Source organism: Manis javanica, chromosome 12, assembly GCF_040802235.1.
Source record: "Manis javanica isolate MJ-LG chromosome 12, MJ_LKY, whole genome shotgun sequence".
In the NCBI taxonomy this organism is placed as follows: domain Eukaryota; kingdom Metazoa; phylum Chordata; class Mammalia; order Pholidota; family Manidae; genus Manis; species Manis javanica.
The window spans coordinates 55,712,916-55,731,980 of record NC_133167.1 but is presented as its reverse complement, the minus strand read 5'-3'; the positions used below and the strand labels follow the sequence as shown (position 1 = coordinate 55,731,980).

Genomic DNA, 19,065 nt, shown 5'->3' with positions numbered 1-19,065 from the left:
TTGACCCTGATGTGGTAACAGATTCTGAAAATAGATACGTGTAAGATCAGTTAAATCATTCTTAAATGTAATCTTTCATTTATAACATTCAGAAACTCTAATGATGATTTGAGAGAGTATGGCAAGGAAAGGTCAATCATTTTGTGAAAATATTAATGTTTCTTGAAATAAGGTATTTCTGAGATGGCATGCAGAGAAGTGACTGTTTCTACTCTGTTCATTTTTTAATTGCAGATACATACAGTGACTACAATAAAATAGGGATTAAAACCTACTTAAACAGAATGGGTTTTTATTTTTTTAAGTTGAAAGTGGAAGAGAAAAAGCTTTTAAAAGAGGAAGTGTTAGTGTCCACTTCCCAAGGTAGCTGTGACCACAGCAGTTAAGAAATAACTTAGATGTACCTAATGAGAAAAGCTGACAACATTTAGTAATGCGTTCAGAAATAAGTAGAGGGCAAGGTTACTCCAAACCCTCTAGGATTTACAGCTTTAACTTCACAGGCCACCTATAGAGCCCAGTCTAGCAGCATCCTCAGCTGGCAGCCCTGACCCCTCATACACACACTGCCACCTGACACTGATGACTCAGCCCCACTATTTCTCTTAGTACAGTGGTTCCCCTTAATTCCCAGTCCCTCCTCTTCCCAATGCTAAAGTTATGCCACTCAGTTTGAGCCTAGCCTACCCTGCTGTGTGCCTTTTACCTAGAATTTTTCCGAATGACTCCTAGTCCTTGTTCTCCTGCAGTGAGTGGATCCACTCAGGCATCTGGGGCAGTGGAAATTGCTCCCAAAGAAAAGAGCACTCCAAGGAGATGTGCCAGAGATTTACTCTGGTTGATTCTCAGCACTAGAACCCAGAATGGCCCACTTACAATGTCAGCCAGACCCAACAGATTAGGGGTTTGGAGAAAGGGCAGCCCTGGCCCCCCCGTGAAACACACCTGGAGAGGCAGCACCCTCCACACTCCTCACGAGGACAGCCGTGCCATGATGTGGACTAACAACAGCAGGAGACTCTTTACTTTGGCTCCATGAGTTGTGTAGGCTGTCTGTCTTAGACCTGCTATTGTGTGTTCCCATTTCATTTATGTTTAATGCAGTTTTAGCGAACCATTGCTAAATTTGGGTGCCAGACATTCCACTGTCAATCCATTTCCCTTTTGACTTCTTTATAGGCAGGTGTTAAAAGTACCTCCTAACATCCCCAGTCCAAACTGCAGTTAGTGGTACAAGAATGTTCCAGGATCAGGCTTCCTCCCTGTTACAGGGTCTCACAGGAACCTTGGATTTCTTCCCTGAGCAGCGGAAGGCTGCATCCAGCATGGAGGTTACATGCTTGGGTACAGACATTGAGAGCTATGGACAGCTCCCACTCCAACCGTAATGGCAGGGAGTCTAGTTGCCACTGGAATTTTTGAATCCTATAACACCAAAGTAATGCATAAAAATCTGAGTAAATATCTCCCCAGGCTAAAGAGAGATTCAATTTGCAGTTAGAGTAATAATGTATCTCAATTTGTATTCTCAATTTCATTTCATGAATTCTTCAATTAAAATGACCCATTCCATATACATTTTTAACAACAAAAAAAATCTCAATATAAACACTTTTAGTCCAGAGTATATAAAAATTAGCTTTCACCTTCCCAGGAAAGAGTCTGATTGTGGTTTGAATGGAGCATTTTGAGTCCCTTTCCCTGTGGATTATATACAAGATCATTTTTTAACTGCCAATTTAAACTTCCATTATGGTCAAAATATAAATCTGTAACTTATGTTTTTCTTCTTAGTGTCTGATTCCAACTTTCAAATAGAATGGCCATTATCTCAGGGACAAATCTAGGTCCTTACTTGATCCTCTGGGCCTCCACTGCACCCCGATCTCCTGTTGCAAGCTGTACCCCAGCCTCCACACCTGCTGAAGGGAAGGGACCTCTCATCCTATGCCTAGGTGAAGCGCGGGGAGCACCTGAGTATAGATAAAACACTTTTCATGATCCTCAACACTTTATATTTCCATCACCAAACAGCCACATTCCTTTTTCTTAAATCCTCTTCCAGTTCCTTGTACCAGAAAACCATACCTTAAATCTGAAGACTCCCTGATCTATGCATTTCAAGTCACAGACTCTCCCATGACCTCCTAATCTCCACAACCTTCCCGTGGATTCTGTCTCCCTCTTAGGACTTTCCCAGCAAGTTGCCCTCCTAGACTGAGCATCACCACAGTTAAGGCCAGGATTTTCCTGTATCTATCTTCAAATAGTCTTCCACATAAATCCCCTTTATAGGCATTCCCAAAGACCTCAGTCATTAGTATCACCACACCAGGTTCTAAAAGTTACCAGGACAGGATTCCAGCAAAGTATTGAACTCAAGAACTCCATTTTCTCAAATGGCTTAACTGCCACTTTTGTGTCTGTTCTCTGGAATAGCTGGAAATTCTGATCCTGATGATATAAACAAGCTGTTGACATCTTCCAGCCCAGTATAACCAAGGTCCTCATGGAGGATGAAGTAAAGTTACTTTGATAACTCCAGATACCAAATGCTTTGGATAGGCTTAGCTTAGCTGAATCCAGGGGGTAAGCTTCATGCTCACTTCCTTCCCCAGTAAGCTTTGGATACTTGAATGTCTTCTAGGATAAATTACTGCTTACTAGGGCAAAGCTACATCCAAAGGACCCTCTCTAGTCTCAGCTGTCCTCACCCAGATCCACAAACTGCAGCTCAGGCTAGATTTGTGTTTCTCTCTCGCTCTCCTTCCATATCCTCAGGTGCACACACGTGCTCGTTCTCCCCCACCCCTCTCTCCCCTTCCCCACTCCCTCCTTACCTCCTATTCTTTTTTTCTGTCAGGAAGTTTAAAGCTAAACCAAAAAATGAAAACAAAGGAAGTGGTTCTGGTACACATACACATCAGACAAAATACTGGTTCCTTCCTCTAATAGCATATTCCTGTTAGCTAGAGAGTGTGAATTATCCTTTAATTTATACAAAATTCAGTGTGTGGAGGAGTCTGAGTCTGATTCATGGAATAATTAAATGAACATCTGTGCACTAAGAATTAGGGCAGGTTACCGGTGATCTGATCTGCAAGAGGAACTGGTATTCTCATTTTTCAAGAGCATTTGGCTGACAGCATTTGGAATGGTCAGGTAGAACTTTGGAGGAGAGGGAAAGTGCTTCGCCTTTACCCTTCAGTAAGCCTAGTCCAGATCCAGCCTGAGCAGGAAAAGTACCGCTAGCCATCTGGAAAAATCTATAGTAATATGACTTTTTTTATTTAATGCTTTTCAATACTGGCTGGTTCATAAGCCATGTTCATGTATGTAACATACAAAGGTAAACTAGTAATTTACATAAACACATTCATTAACATTTTAATAAATCGATTTCAGATTTAATTGTGAGTCTCACTAAGCCATTATTATCTTTACTATTAAGCTTGTTTATTTAATGGCCATGGAGCAAGGGAATCTTTCTGTATAGATTCCCTTTAGAATTTTTACCTGTCCAGTAAGCTTCTGCTCCAGGCTCAGAAAGAAATGAGCATGAACAGCCCTCTGACACAAGTGCCCAGACTTTGTAAGAGCAGGTCAGTTATGTCACAGTTCAGGCTACCATTTTCTGTCAGTAATTTCTTAGATCCAACTGTGAGTTCAGAGCTGAAGCTTCTCTGGGATTATGCCTTTTGCTCATGTCATTCTGTAGTCATTTCTCCCTGTAAAAAGTGAAAAGCCAGTGAACAGTGGCAGTACTATGTCAGTAATAGGCAATGAGACTCCATCCTACCCTAACCACCTGCAAAATAAATGAATAAATAAGTGTCTCAAAGTGTGTCATCACAGAGGAATCTGTTATTTTGAAAAAGTGAAGAGATCTTTTCTATGAGTGAATGTGGTCCGTGCACTATTGCGTTTTAATAACTGGTGCCTTCCCCTCTCAGGTCCCTTTCAGTGCTACCATGTCTCCAGTTCGCTTGCATTCCTCCAACCCCAACCTTTGTGCAGATATTGAATTTCAGACTCCCCCTAGCCACCTCACTGACCCTCTGGAAAGCTCAACGGATTACACAAAGCTTCAGGAAGAATTTTGTCTCATTGCACAGAAAGGTAACAATGAATATAATGTGCCCTTCGGAAGCTCTCTTCTTTGGGGAAAGGTTGCCATTTACTCTCATCCTTGTCTAGGGTCATGGTAGGAAAATTAAGTGGTTTTATTCTGGTTGGAGTTCTACACACAAAATGCATGGGGACATGATGCCTACCTCCTGGGAGAGCATACATCATAGGTTTACAGTTTGACTGAATAAAGAAGGTGTCATGGAAGGGGTAAAAAGAAGAAAGACATAGTTATCCTAAACAGGCCAGCAGACACTACTACTCAGTGGGGTTTTTTTTTTTTTTTCCAGTATCTTTTTGTAGTCATTTAATACATACTTGTAGGTTGTCCTTAGCAAGGAAAAAGAAAAATAGATTCTGTGTGAATCTTTTTTTTTTTTTTTAACAAGCAAAACTCATTGTACTTTACAGTCTGTGGGCAGGAGTTGAGGCAGGGCTCGGGTAGGCAGTTCTGCACCATGTAGCATTGACTAGGCTCACTCGGTGGTATTCGGCTGGCAGCTGAGAGGTGCCACCCATGTACCTGGTACCCAGGGGATGGGTACAGTCATGTCCCTCTACCCCTCCATGGCAGCTCAGGGCTCCAAGAGAATTGAATGGACTGGAGTGGAAGATTCTATTGCTATTCAAAGCCAACTCTGGATTGGCACAGAAATTCTGCATTCTGCTGGTCGGAGCTTCACAGGCCAGTCCAGATCTGAGGGAAGGGTTAATCAACCCCACCTTGGAGTGTCTTTTTTAATGTGTAATGTTCAATAAGGCATGTTGCATAAGTTCAATTACTATCATCAGCCACAGGGTGTAAGATACAATAAATAAGCAGAATAGTAGAATGTAGGTACACTGAGCTGTCGTGTGTTTACTAGGAAAAGCCTCAGCTCTTAAATTAACTCCTGCCCTTATTGCTCTAGTATTTAAATTTCAGCCGCTGAAATTCATTTTTTGACATATACCTCCCCAGGCAATGTCTTTTAAAATACATGATCTTTTGGAGGTAGATACACATTATATTGTTTTCAGTCAGTAACACCTTATGGTGAATTAACCACATATATGTCCCCACAGGCTGCTGGTAATAAACTATAAAATATTCTTGAAAATGTGTATTAAATGGACATCTCAAGTGCCCCCCGTAATACTCAAGAGCCTGGTGGCTCAGGAAAATAGGCACATTCAAGGGCATCTCTGGGATTGCTGAAGTTAACAAAAATTTATACTCAACAAACCATCAGTAAAGATATGCCATTAGATAGGTACTTCTTTAATTCCATACCTAAAACAGTTAAGCTAAATTATCTCCCCCCTTTTCTTCTATAGAATTCTCAATTGGTTCCTCAAGGCCAACTATAACATGCTATTTTACCCCTAGCACATTTTATTACGTTTCTTTGCTGGGTGCTGATTGAGCCATTAGACCAGAGCAGTGTTGTTTTGTTGATACACTGGCATAGATTTATGGACAGTAAAGCCAGTAACTTTTATTTCTAAAAGTTGTAGGAGCATGTAGGATGAGACAACAAATGTGTGAGTTTAGTATAGCACAGCTTCTTCGGCGAGATGAATAAATTTGAAGGTAGTTCCAGGAAAGCTCTGTGTACTTGGTTGCAATCCTGAGGCTTTTAGGAAATCCAAATTTCAACAGAATTTTAAAAGCTCTGTTAAAACAACATGTTTTCTTTTAAACTGAGTTAGGGAAAAAAGGGACTTTTCTATGACTTTTTTTTTTCCTATGACTATTGAGTGAACTCTTTAGAAAGAATTCTGGATTTTGAAGTTAGTGAGAGCCCACTTTTAGAGCTGCCAGTATTCCAGCTATCAAGTTATTACTGTTAAATTGATGATGACAGGAAGTAGCACATAAAACAGTAATTGTGAGTCCCTTGTGGTCCCACCATTTTTACTTTTAATTCAGGCCACTGTTGTGCACTAAAATCTTCAACTTCTATTAAAAATAACCTTTCTTAAATAAGGAAATTCCTATTTTGGAAGACGACTTATTACAGAAACTTTCTTACAAAGATAGGAGTTGGAAATGCAACCTTTTTATGTTTCATAGTTAAAGACTGTCTCAGCCTCTACTGATGTATGTTAGGTATGCAGAAATGGGGGGAGGGTAATTTGCTTTATTTTGTTTTATTTTATTTCTAGCTTTATCGAGATACAATTGCCAAGTAACATTGTGTAAATTCAAGGTACACAACGTGTTAATTTGATCCACTTATATATTGCAAAACGATTGCCACCATAGCATTAGCTAATACCTCCATAGTGTCACATAATTGCCAATGTTTTGTGGTAAGAACATTTAAGATCTACTCTTTCAGCAACCTCCAAGTGTATAATGCAGTATTATTAGCTATAATCATCATACTACTGTACATTAGATTCCCAGACCTTATTCCTATTATAACTGGAAGTTTGTACTCTGAAAGCACTCTTGACATCAGCATGTTCCTGGCTGAGAAAGTAATGCAAGTGCTATTCTTAAAACCAAATCATTTGCTGCCTCAAAGAGAACTATGTAGAACTTCTAATTTAGCTGCCTCTTTTATGTTGGCAGGTTTTATAAAAGTGCTGTTTTTTTGGGTTCATGCTTTTGGGAAATAAATTTTGGATAGTTCTAAATGGTTTGCATGAGACTTCATTGTACACAGAACTGCTCAGATATTCTCATCAACTATGGAGAGTAAAATTTGTTCCATTTTTTCTAGGAATTATAGGTTAATTTTCAAAATACTGATTTTTTAGAATCAATTTTGATATTTTATATGCTGCTTCTGAAATCTTTGTTGGCTTGTCTAGTATAAAATGCTGAAATTTTCACACTGATTAATTACCAGATTCGTTTTGTGTTTAAATATTCTGATAGATTCTACTTTAAGATTGACTTTTAATTAGACTATAACATAACCCTTCCAGAAAAATGTCTGTGCAAGAATTAAAGTGCTGAGAAGTTTATAACTCTGTATATTCTTTCCAGACCCATTTGATGTTTTGTTTCTTGCTCTCCACCCCCCATCCAGTGCATTCTCTTTTGAAGTCTGCATTTAATAGCATAGCTATAGAGAAGGAGAAGCTGAAGCAGATGGTTTCTGAGCAGGAGCACAATAAAGGCCAAAAGCAGATGGCACGGCTCCGACAGTCACTGGCTCAGGTAAATGAGAGGATTTGTTTTACTCTGACCCATCCCCAACCCAGTGAGGCAAAAGATGGGGGTAGAGGCAGCCCAACACAGAAAGGGCACATTCATCTGAAATTCTCCCAAGACACTGCAATGTCAGGAGTAAATATTAATAGAACAAAATCTGTTGGGTCTTCCACACTTAGTATTTACCCCCACATTCAATAAATTTTATCTGTTGAAAACTACTGATTACTGTTACCTATTTTTTTTTCTTTTCTGGTTGGCACTCTTAGGATTTTCTTCATATCTAAAGTTATGCTCCCTGAAGCTAGGCTCTTATATATCAATATATATCATGCATTATAATATATTCAATATGTGTTATACATTATTCAGTACATACTATATTGATCGTATTAATAATAATCAAAGTTGAAATTTCTGATAAAAATCCTTTAAAACTGCAATTATACTTTTTACACTGAGTGCTTCCTCTGAAATATTTTCAGTAAGTCTCTAAGTGCACTTTAAAAAATTCCTTTGTGAATTCAGTATTGTTGCATGATTTTGTGTGAGAACTCAATGTTTACATAAAATATTGTTCACTTCCTTGTGCCTTGGATCAGAGTGAAGGAGCAAGCAAATCCTGGGTAAGTGGTTTTCCATGTGGATCAGCTCCTGCTTGAATAGTTTGCGTCAGTCCCTGAAAATCAGACTTAAACTGTCTCGCCATGTTTTATGTACCTGAACTGTCAGCTTATTTTCAATGTTGTTTCAATGTTAAGTTACTGATTGCAGTTACCTACCTGGGCCACACTTTCTGTGCTCACTGTGTAACACTGTCAGTTAAGGTGCATATAGTGCTTCCAGGGAAAAACAAGGGGACTCGGGAGCACCATCATTCCAAGCTGCAACTGTTGTGCCCATCTGCAGAGGGCTTAATTCCTAAGCACATGTAACGGTTTGCCCTGGACTATTCTCATGTCATGTATCTGTTGAATACTTAACCCATGCTATTTGATCTTCTGAGTCATTATTCTGAAAGTATCATGAATCAGAAAGATCAAAATAATGGTTAGGTAAATGTGCAAACGTCATCTTGTAAACATGTCAAGTACACTCTTGTCCCCTGAAATGTTGCAGTGTTTTCTTCATGTGTATTTAATGATGGGGGCTAAGTGGTCTAAGACAAACTTGTACTAAGAAAAATAAGGAAATATCTTTGTTTCTTGCTGGCTTGCTGACTTGCTTTTATTTTCTTGTTGGTGAGGCAGAGAATCTTAAATAGAGATCTGGCTTGGGACATCAGATGAGATTAGAAATGATGATGAAGTGAAAATTTTTTTTTTTTTTTTTTTTGAGAGGGCATCTCTCATATTTATTGATCAAATGGTTGTTAACAACAATAAAATTCAGTATAGGGGGGTCAATGCTCAATGTACAATCATTAATCCATCTCAAGCCTAATTCTCGTCAGTCTCCAATCTTCTGAAGCATAACAAACAAGTTCTTACATGGTGAACGAATTCTTACAGAGTGAATAAATTCTTACATGGTGAACAGTACAAGGGCATTCATCACAGAAACTTTCGGTTTTGATCATGCAATATGACCTATAAACCATCAGGTCAAATATGAATATTCATTTGATTTTTGTACTTGATTTATATGTTGATCCCACATTTCTCCTATTATTATTATTATTTTTATTTTTAATAAAATGCTGAAGTGGTAGGTAGATGCAAGATAAAGGTAGAAAACATAGTTTAGTGCTGTAAGAAGGCAAATATAGATGATCAGATGATCAGGTGTGTGCCTATGGACTAAGTATTAATCCAGGCTAGACAAGGGCAGCAAGACATCCACGGATGCAGAAGATTTCTCTCAAAGCAGGGGGGGTGAGGTTCTGAGCCTCACCTCTGTTGATCCCCAAATTCTCACCTGATGGCCCCCCTGCGACTGTGCCTGTCTTAGGTTGTTCCTCCCTTGAGGAATCTTACCCGTCTCTGGCTAACCAGTCATCTTCCGGGGCCATACAGGGTGAAGTGAAAATTTTAAGTTATTCATTTGTTCATTCATTTACTCATTGTATTTCATTCAGCTGACTATATATTAGGTGCAGGGCAAGGTATGGAATGCCAAGGTAAAAAAGTAGCCTTGCCCTGTTCCCAGGGAGCTCACGATCTGATTAGTGAGATGAGCAGTATTTACTAAGGAAACAGTGAAGTGGACCATGATGCTGTAGTCCATGCAGAGCAGTGCAGGGGTGGTACAGATTTCCCAGGCTCCGGTTGTTCAGAGTAGGAGATCTGTGAGCAGAGCCACAGATCAGGAGGACCCAAGCCTTGGATTGGGCCTGAGGAGGCAGCAGCAACTCACAAGGGAAGACCTGATACTAACATGATAACAGTAAAATAATGCAGAACTAGATCAACTTCACATCCTTTGGGTTAAATATTTCCTTGTCAAAACATTACTTGCCTCTAGTCTGAGAGCCCCAAGAGATTTTTGTTGGGTTGTTTATTTTTTTGGTTGTTTTAACCAAAAACTGTATTTTATACTCTAAATATGTACAAATAAATTGGTACTTTAAAGATAGTTATGCACCATCCAGTAGAGAAGTCAGTGCCCCAGTGGTGTGTCATTGTGGCATTTTGGCTCCGTCTGTCCATACCTTCCCGGTGGCCCAAAGCGGCCATCTGCGCCCATCACCTCTGAGGCTGAACTCACCATTGCGTCTGTTAAGGCAATTAAGTTGACTGACAGTTCACTCCTTTCTACAGGATCACTATCCATGGCTCAGCTGTGGCAGTTAATTCACAGTGGCTGAAACATGGGGTGAGCAAGGGACAGTTAATAATCTAGGAGTAGTTAGTTAGAAGGTGGGAAACATTTCACCAAGAACAACACAAAAGAGTAGAGATTTAGCTTGGCCATGCTGGGGAGACCTTGCAGAATTTTAACTAGTAAGTGATAATGCCAGAAATTGGAAATATTACTGTGTATTTCTGCACGTTAGACAGATTATTCTGGTAAAGTTTGGAGGATGAATGGAATGAAGGTAAAACTAGTTGGAAGATTCTAAAGATATTAGAGAGAATGCAGGACTGAACTAAGGAAGTGCCAGGATTAGTAGAAGGAGGGGATAGGTTTCAAGGTCACTGAAGGAGGAGAGTCAGCATTGCTCAGAGATCAGCTGAGTATCAGAGAGGGATAAGGAGACAGAGCTAAAACTACTCACTTAATGGAGTGGTGGTAGTTCTTTTTCTCAAGAGAGGAAATACTGGAGGAACTGATTTATCAGACATAAATAATGAGTGGTTTTTATGGAGACTAAGGTGTCTATGGGACATCTAACAAGCAAATGGATATACAGGTGACCCTTGAACAATGCAGGGTTGGGGCAGTGACCCCCTGTGCAGTCAAAAATCCACATATAATTTTGACTCCTCAAAAACTTAACTATTAATAACCTACTGTTGATTTTATGGTAGTAAATGATTAAATAGACTGGTATCTACATATATTTTATGCATTCATGACATACCTTTTTCTTAATTTTTCAATATTTCTAGGCCATACAGTTTATCTGTGAGTTTCTTAAATTGTCAAAAATCTTCAAAAAGTTTTTCAATATGTTTATTGAAAAAAATCTGTGTGTAAGTGGATCCACACAGTCCAAACAAGTGTTGTTCAAGGGTGAACTGTACAGACCTAGGACATAGGAGAGAGGTCTGGGCTAGAGAGAAAGATGTGGATACCCCAGTATATTGGTGACTTTACCAATGGTGATAAATTGTGTTTTCAGTGAGCATAAAAGAGAATCAATGGTGCTGCCATAGAGGACATTAATATTTAAAGAAGAAGCTAAAAAGAAAAAAAGAGGCTCCTTTGATGGAGACTCAGGAGAAGCAGCCAAAGAATTTAGATAGTGATAACCATTGAGATCAAGAGTAGAGTTCTCATAGTCTCAAGAAGGAGAGTGTCCAAGAAAAATCTGACTTAATCAGCAAATAATGTTTGGCCTGAAAGTCAGCCTTGGAATTGAGCCGTCATCTCAGCCTGTTTGTATCATCAAGAGAAGGAATTAGCAGCTAAGCAGATATCAAAGGTGGAAGACAGTTCACGGACAGAGTCATCCTGGTTAGCCAACTCTATTTTCACTGCCCCTCTTTTAACACAGCACTTGAGAATGAACAAGATTCTAAATAGCTAAGAAAATTGAGTCAATTGTTGTATGTTTATATTAGTATAACTTCACATTATGGAGTGATTTTAGGTAGCCTAAACACATCTTTGATCCATATTCAAATGTCATCATTTAAACCTCCAGGTATTTTTCTTATTACCAGTTACCAATCCAAGCCTCCCCTCAGAGGGCAGGAGAAGAGGCACCATGTTTCAATACCTTCTTAAATTGGTCTAATTTTTTTTTGGTGTCATTAATCTACAATTACATAAGTAACATTATGTCTACTAGACTCCCCCCATCATCAAGTCCCCTCCACATTCCCCATTATAGTCACTGTCCATCAGCATAGTAAGATGCTATAGAATCACTACTTGTCTTCTCCGTGTTGTACAGCCCTCCCTGTGCCCCTTTTTCTTCCCCCTTGTCCCTCCCTTCCCACCCACCCTCCCCAGTCCCTTCCCCTTTGGTAACTATTAGTCCATTCTTGGGTTCTGTGAATCTGCTGCTGTTTTGTTCCTTCAGTTTTTTTCTTTGTTCTTATACTCCACAGATGAGTGAAATCATTTGATACTTGTCTTTTTCTGCCTGGCTTATTTCACTGAGCATAATATCCCCTAGCTCCATCCATGTTGTTGCAAATGGTAGGATTTGTTTTCTTCTTATGGCTGAATAATATTCCACTGTGTATATGTACCACGTCTTCTTTATCCATTCATCTACTGATGGACACTTAGATTGCTTCCATTTCTTGGCAATTGTAAATAGTGCTGGGATAAACATAAGGGTGCATATGTCATTTTCAAACTGGGCTGCTGCATTCTTAGGGTGAATTCCTAGGAGTGGAATTCCTGGGTCAAATGGTATTTCTATTTTGAGTTTTTTGAGGAACCTCCATACTGCTTTCCACAATAGTTGAACTAATTTACATTCCCACCAGCAGTGTAGGAAAGTTCCCCAAATTGGTCTAACATTTTTAAAGCATATTTTTATTTGACACAAGTCTATTTGATATATGTGTAATGATTAAAATGCTGCTTTTCAATAAAGCTCTTATCAACTTGGCAAATTCCATCATCCTTTTAGAGGGCACAAAGCATAAAATATGTGAAATTAGCATTCCTCACTACATGCTCAGCATAGATTGTTACCTGCCTTAGGCATGTAAAAATTTGCAAGGCTTAACAGTATAATGAATTCCTCTTCTAAAGTTCTATTTCTTTCCTGATCTATGTGTACACAAAGACATACATAATTCCGTTACTTGACCTCCATGAAACTTTAAAAGTAACTTTCACATCTGAGAGGCAGCATAGATGTTAGATTCAAGCCTGTAGGGCACCGCATTTTATATGGCATCTGTCCTTATAAATGATTGTAAGTCCCACTCCTCTGATACCAAATGTTATTCCCACTTGTCCGATGCCAAATGCAATGGTGTCTTTCTTTGCATAGATGTATAACAATAACAAAGTTATACACAGCAGTAATAGTAGTGTAACTCCATTCGGGTTCCCAGACTCGACTCCACTGTGTGTAAGTATGTGGGAGGGGGTCTTCCCACATATACTAATACTAAGAAATTCTTGAACACCAGCAGGATGTCCGAGAACTCAGTTCTGATGCTATCTGACTAGAGACAGCACCAGATTTCCAGGTTAAGGGTTCCATCCTACATGACTGCCCTCCACTAACCCCTCCAGACACCAGTGGCAAGCCCCAGACAGCTCCCTGTGCTTCTGACCCACTGGCTACTGATTGAAGGTTCCCATGATCTCCCCCTTAGGTTGGATTAATTTGCTAGAGCGGCTCACAGAACTAAGGAAAACGCTTAACATTTACCAGTTAATAAAGGATACAAGCTAACAGCCAGATGAAGAGCAACAGAGGGCAAGGTCCCACATAAAGGAGCTTCTGTCCTCATGGAGCTCCAGGTCTGGCTCGGTGGCCCGTGAGGGGTTTTGGTTCCCAAAGCATAGAAGCTCTCTCCGACTGAGCAGCAGGATCCAACAGAGCGGAGCAGAGCAGGGAAAGAGAGCAAAAAATTTTTCTCAGAGGTTTTTGTGAGGGCTTCATTGCATAGTCACGATTGACTAAATTATTGGCCATTGCCTGACTCAGCCTCCAGCCCCTGCCCTTGGGTGGGGGTCCAGAAATCTCATTAACATGACAATACACTGTTTCACCTTTAGAAGTTCAGTGTTTTCAGGAACTGTAGATGAAGAACAAATACACTTGGGAAATAACATTTGGTCACCTGAATGACCAAATATGTATTTCTTACAACTCTGTATATCACAATGACTTTCTTTCACAACAGCTATAATTTCATGTCCCCTCTAATGTAGTACCCTAAACACCAAAATCAAGTAGTATATATGGCTAAAGTAACCTCAGCCTCTCACCTTACTATAATAATAAAAGATTTGACTTGAGTCTATCTTTAATACATTATACTTTTTCACTGTTACTGGTTTGATTTCTGGCTCCACAATTTGTGAACAGCTTATGCTAAATGCAGTGGGGTACAAATGTGGGCAGAAAAATATGATCCTTGTACTCCAGCTAGAGTTACTAATTTCATTAAATCGATAGGCCATCAATTGTTAGATGTATCATCATTTTGTTCATTAGTTGAAAAAAAAACATACTGTTGTCAATTAAACTGACAGTACTTCAGAGGTGTTAAATGTAGGGGGAAGTATCTATCTTAAAATCAATGAAATATAGTATGTATTAGAATGCAAGCAAAAAATTGACTTAAGGCACAATTAAAATCCCATAGTATTTACCATCCTTCCTATCTACAACATTTCACATACCCAAAACAAATTCTTGGATCTTTATTAGGATAAAAATTCCAAGAGTACCTCACTGGCAAATTCTACCAAATGTTTGAAGAATAATGAACACCAGTCTTTCACAAACTCTTCCAAAAACAGAAGTGAAGAGAATACTTCCCAACTCATTCTGTGAGGACAGTATATTACTCTGATACCAAAACCAGACAAAAATATCACAAAAAAAGATAACTACAGGCCAATATCCCTCATAAATATAGATGAAAACTCCTTAACAAAATACGAGTTAATCTAATCCAGCAACATATAAAACGTATTATACAGCATGCCCAAGTGGGATTTACCCTTGGAATGCAAGGTTGGTTCAATATATATATGTCAATCAAACATATGTCAATCAATGTAATATGCCATATTAATAGAATAAAGGATGAATCTGGAAAAAAAAATTCCAAGAGTATTTATTTCTGAATTCCAAAGTTCCCTGAAACTTGTCCAGATTTGATGTGTATGAAAATAGTTCTTCATAGAAGCCTTTATATCTTTTTTTTTAAAACAATCCAGTAAGTTTAAGTTGATGTCATTTGGGACATAATTTAGCAATACTTATTACAACCTTAAGACTTTATCCTTTGACCCTTTGGTCCATGGTTTATAGGTCTGGTCTAAGGAAGTAATGCTTAGGAAGTAGGAAACCATTATGCACATAAGCATTCACCGCAGTATTATTTATTCTGGTAAATATCAGTAGCACCGTAAGTGCCCAATAATAGAAAATAATTGCTTATTATACAGCTATTAAAATAGTATTTCTGAAAAATTTACAACATAAAAAAAAATGTTTATGTTCAAAGAATAAGTGGCAGCCTAGGTACTTTACATAGAATACATACCCATTAAATAATGTGAAAATGTGTAGGAAAAAATCTAGAAATATACCAAGCTACCAGCAGTTGGTTGATCGGGCAGTAAGGTACAAATTTTCTTAAATATTTTTCTACTTTTTACATTTCCCAAATATATAATAATATATATTTATTTTAAAAACAGTGATTTTTTTAAAGAGATACTCAGGATTTGGTTCTTGAAAGCTCTCGTTATGACGGGCCCATACTCGTTTTCTCACCCCTTCGGGCCAGTCTTGCGGCGGCCACAGGGTTTGAGCCTTGGCGGCCCCGCCCCGCCGTGTGTCTCCTGTCCTCCTCCATCAGGCTCCATGTTCCCCACCAGAACCCACAGCGGCATTCGGGAGATGTTTATGCCAGAGTCTCCCCCGGTCTGGGGTGAATCCTCACCCGTTGTCTGCCAAGGTGGATGGGTGGTAGTTACAGCCAAGGAGACAGGGATTTGGACAATTGATTCTGGCTCAGAACCTCAAGATAAGAACTGACTTCTTTTATAGATTGGGAAGGAATGGTGTGTTTCTCGGATATATTAGTTGGAAATGGATATGAGGGGTGGGGAAATGAGCATCTTTGTCGAGAGTTTTTGCAGTCCCAGCTCACTAACAAGACAAGTCATGAGGCTGAGCCCAGAACCTGCCTGGTGAAGAAGCTCGGCAGAGCTCCCGAGCCTCGAGGCGCCTCCGCCCTGTCGGGCCGCTGGCCCTGTGTGCCATGGACAGAGAGCGCTGAGGTTCTGACAGGTTCTCCATAGCTGCCCCCGCTTTTGTCTGGCACACGCAGCTGCCGGCCTACCTCCTTTTCCCTTGCTTCTCCGTTGTTCCTCCTCCTTGGGTGTGGCCCGGGCATCGTTTCTGCCATCATCTGGGCTCTTCTGCCTTAATGACCACCAGTAGCATCATGTCACTGAAAATACCTGTATCCCTCAAAATTCGCACGGTTTTTATACCATCACAGAGAAAACAGTCGAGTGTCAGGGCGGGAAGTAATGGTCCTGAGAGTGCCGCACCCCAAGCTCATGGCACTCGGTTGCAGCCAAGTTCAAAGGCAGCCTGTGATCAAGGCAAAAGGAGGGGCTGGCAGGCAGGACGGCTAGCTGCGGACTGCTGCTCCATCAGCTGTCTGCTCGCCCTTCCTGCCATCGGGCTTGCCAGAGTCGGAAGAGTACTTATTTCCAAATTTTTTGCACTGTGTAACAACTTTCTTTCCACCACTGCATATATATTAATTAACAGAATGCTCCTTCTAATGTTTAGCTAATTCCCTGCTGATACTCACGGTAGACGTTCCTTCTTACGCCTTCACATTCAGCTGTAGGCAGGACCACATTTAATGAATATTGGACAAGATGAGAGCTTAAATGAGAATTTAACTCTTTAAAATATCTGGAGCAAACAACAGTACAACTTTCCTTGTAAGTGGCAAGCCTGTGTTTAAAACTCCTACTCTGAGGAAAACCATTATTTGTCCTGGCGCTAGATTTTGTGGGAGTTGTTTGATGAACTGTTCAGTAATAGAAGGAGCAGTCACTCAGAAGAAACTTGTAGTTGAGCTTTGCATGAAATGGTCAGGTCAAGGCTGTGATTCTGCAATTAAAACCATCAAACAATATACCAGAGCCCCCCTTATAAGACGGTGAAATATATCTGGTTGCAAATAATTTACTAGGACAACTTTCAGTATACTGGAGGGCAGAGAGAGAATGATACAATGAATATATGTATAGTAGGAATAAAGCATAGGAGTAAGACACTGTTTTTGTCTCACATTCCAAGTATTTGAGGTTTTCCTCCAGGAAAAATGATCCCCAGCGCCTTTGTAGAATGTAAAGATACTAAGATTCTTTCTTTGAAGCATATGGTTTGTGTGCTAAAAAAGTAATCACCTTCAGTCTAACACATCCTGTTTTCTTGGAAAGCTAGACACATACCTCTTATCCACAAATGTAATGACTGTAGGATCTATGTCCACCTTTAATCCATCAATTCTTGACAGCCCACCAGACCAAGGGTGTTATATTTTACAGATATTTTACAAGCTGGGTTGAATGGAGAAACCTTGAGCATGGAGCGTAGAAAGGAGAAGCTGTTCTATGCTCCATGCTCAAGGACTATGCAGAACTCAATGCAAGTGTGTAGTTTATCCTGGGCATTTTAATACAGAGTTATCATTATGATATTAAATTTGCGTATGTGTTTTGTTTACTATACTCATTGACTCCATATGAAGAAAAGCAGAATGCCCATTCCCAGGGCAGATGCCCTCTTAAGTTCTGGTGGCATTTATCTTCTGTTCTCTAAAAGCATCCACCTCCATCTTCTAATTGCTGATTTTAATAGGAAGGAAAGGAGCTGTCCAGTTTTTCACTGGGTCTTGACCTCACACAGGTCTCTTACTTGAGACTTGATGTCACCTCAGATAGCTACATGGGTCTTATGTATGTGGAACATGTTCCCATGCATAGATGTAAGGCATGTGGCTTCATCCACAGGGCCTGGGTGGGGAGATGACGGTTATGGAGCTATTCTCTTCTCACTGCATATACTAACCCTTGTTATATAATAGATAGTATTTTGCTGGTGGGAACTTAAGGTACGTTGAAAGCAGTATGTTGCAGATGACTTAGAGTTAGTTGCCTTCCAGGGCTGTGTTCTTTACTATGCTTCTCAGTGTCTGCACTGCCAGTGAAGGCACCTTTTGATCTGCATTTGAGTTAGTTCTGCTGCACTATCGTATCTATTAATTGTGTGCTCTTAGAAAATGAAAATAGAACTATTTTCTTTCCCTGCAATAAAATATAATTCCATAAATTAAAGCCAGTTCATTGGTCATTCATTTCCAAAAAAAAAGTTTTAAATAAGTATCTGGCTTTGAAACAACTCCCAAATTTTAGAAACCACAACAAAAATTGAAAGAATCAATAATTTTCATCCAAAGCTGTAAAATGTAATATGTATGTGGTGGTAGATTGGACTTGGATGTAATGAGCCTTACTCTAAGGGAGAAAAACACCATGAATCATTTTTATGAAATCTGTGAACTCTTTAAATGCACTAACCTTTAAGTAGTAGTCTTATTTTACAAAAAAAAAAATGAATACCTTAATTCTGAGCCTATTTCCTTCTTACCAATAGGATCTGGCCTATGATAACTCCAAAAGTTATAGCTAAGAACATCATAGACTTTGTTGTCTAAAGAGTACCTGTGTGCTTGTTCTGTTTTATGCTTGCTTATTAATTGGAAATTACATGTGCAATTTTTGTATTTTAAGGCGCTCAACCAGAATGCTGAACTAAGGAGTCGGTTGAACAGAATACATTCAGAATCTATCATTTGTGATCAGGTTGTCAGTGTAAATATTATCCCTAGCCCTGATGAGGTAAGACTTAGCTTTAATAGATGGAGAGTACTTAATTTTTTGCATCTAAATCTACTGTATTGTTTGGGGTATTTTTATACAGTTCTTTCACTGTTAATAAGATTCCCTGCATAAAGATTTGTATTACTGACACTCCAGTGTTCTTCAGTGTGAAGGATGTACATGAGCTTGACATCATTTATTCTTGGTGATCAGTGTTTAATTTATTCCTGTGTTCACCTGATAGCACTGAATATTAAGTTCATATATCTACTTCAGCTTGTGAATCTTCTGTGTCAGTCTCAGTCTTCATTAAATATGTTCATTATCATCAAATGGCCCATGAAATGCTGGGAAAAAAAACATTTTTAGCTGAGAAGGTGCTAAATGAAAGATTTCTTAAAGTTTGTTTTGAAAGCTTTATCTTAGAAGTCCCCTGACCTTGCCAAGATACCACGAATGTTGCTGCTATAGCTGCTACTGATGATAATAATTAGTACCCGATGTGTCAAGTAAATGCTTACTCTGTGCTAAGCATGCTAACCACTTGCCATGTGTTATCT

General features: G+C 39.4%; 1 protein-coding gene across 8 annotated transcripts in view; it reads left to right on the top strand.

Annotated features, from left to right (window-relative positions):
- The window catches only part of OSBPL6 (oxysterol binding protein like 6), a 237,953-nt gene that overhangs the window by 198,226 nt on the left and 20,662 nt on the right, over positions 1 to 19,065 (top strand). For 6 of the 8 annotated variants that reach the window (XM_073218653.1, XM_037000359.2, XM_037000357.2 and 3 more), the window contains 3 exons: positions 3,954 to 4,119; positions 7,152 to 7,282; positions 18,416 to 18,523. In XM_073218653.1, coding sequence (XP_073074754.1) covers positions 3,954 to 4,119; positions 7,152 to 7,282; positions 18,416 to 18,523 — 405 coding nt within the window. The remainder of the gene's footprint in view (positions 1 to 3,953; positions 4,120 to 7,151; positions 7,283 to 18,415; positions 18,524 to 19,065) is intronic. The other 2 variants (XM_037000360.2, XM_037000358.2) reach the window with 1 other exon arrangement.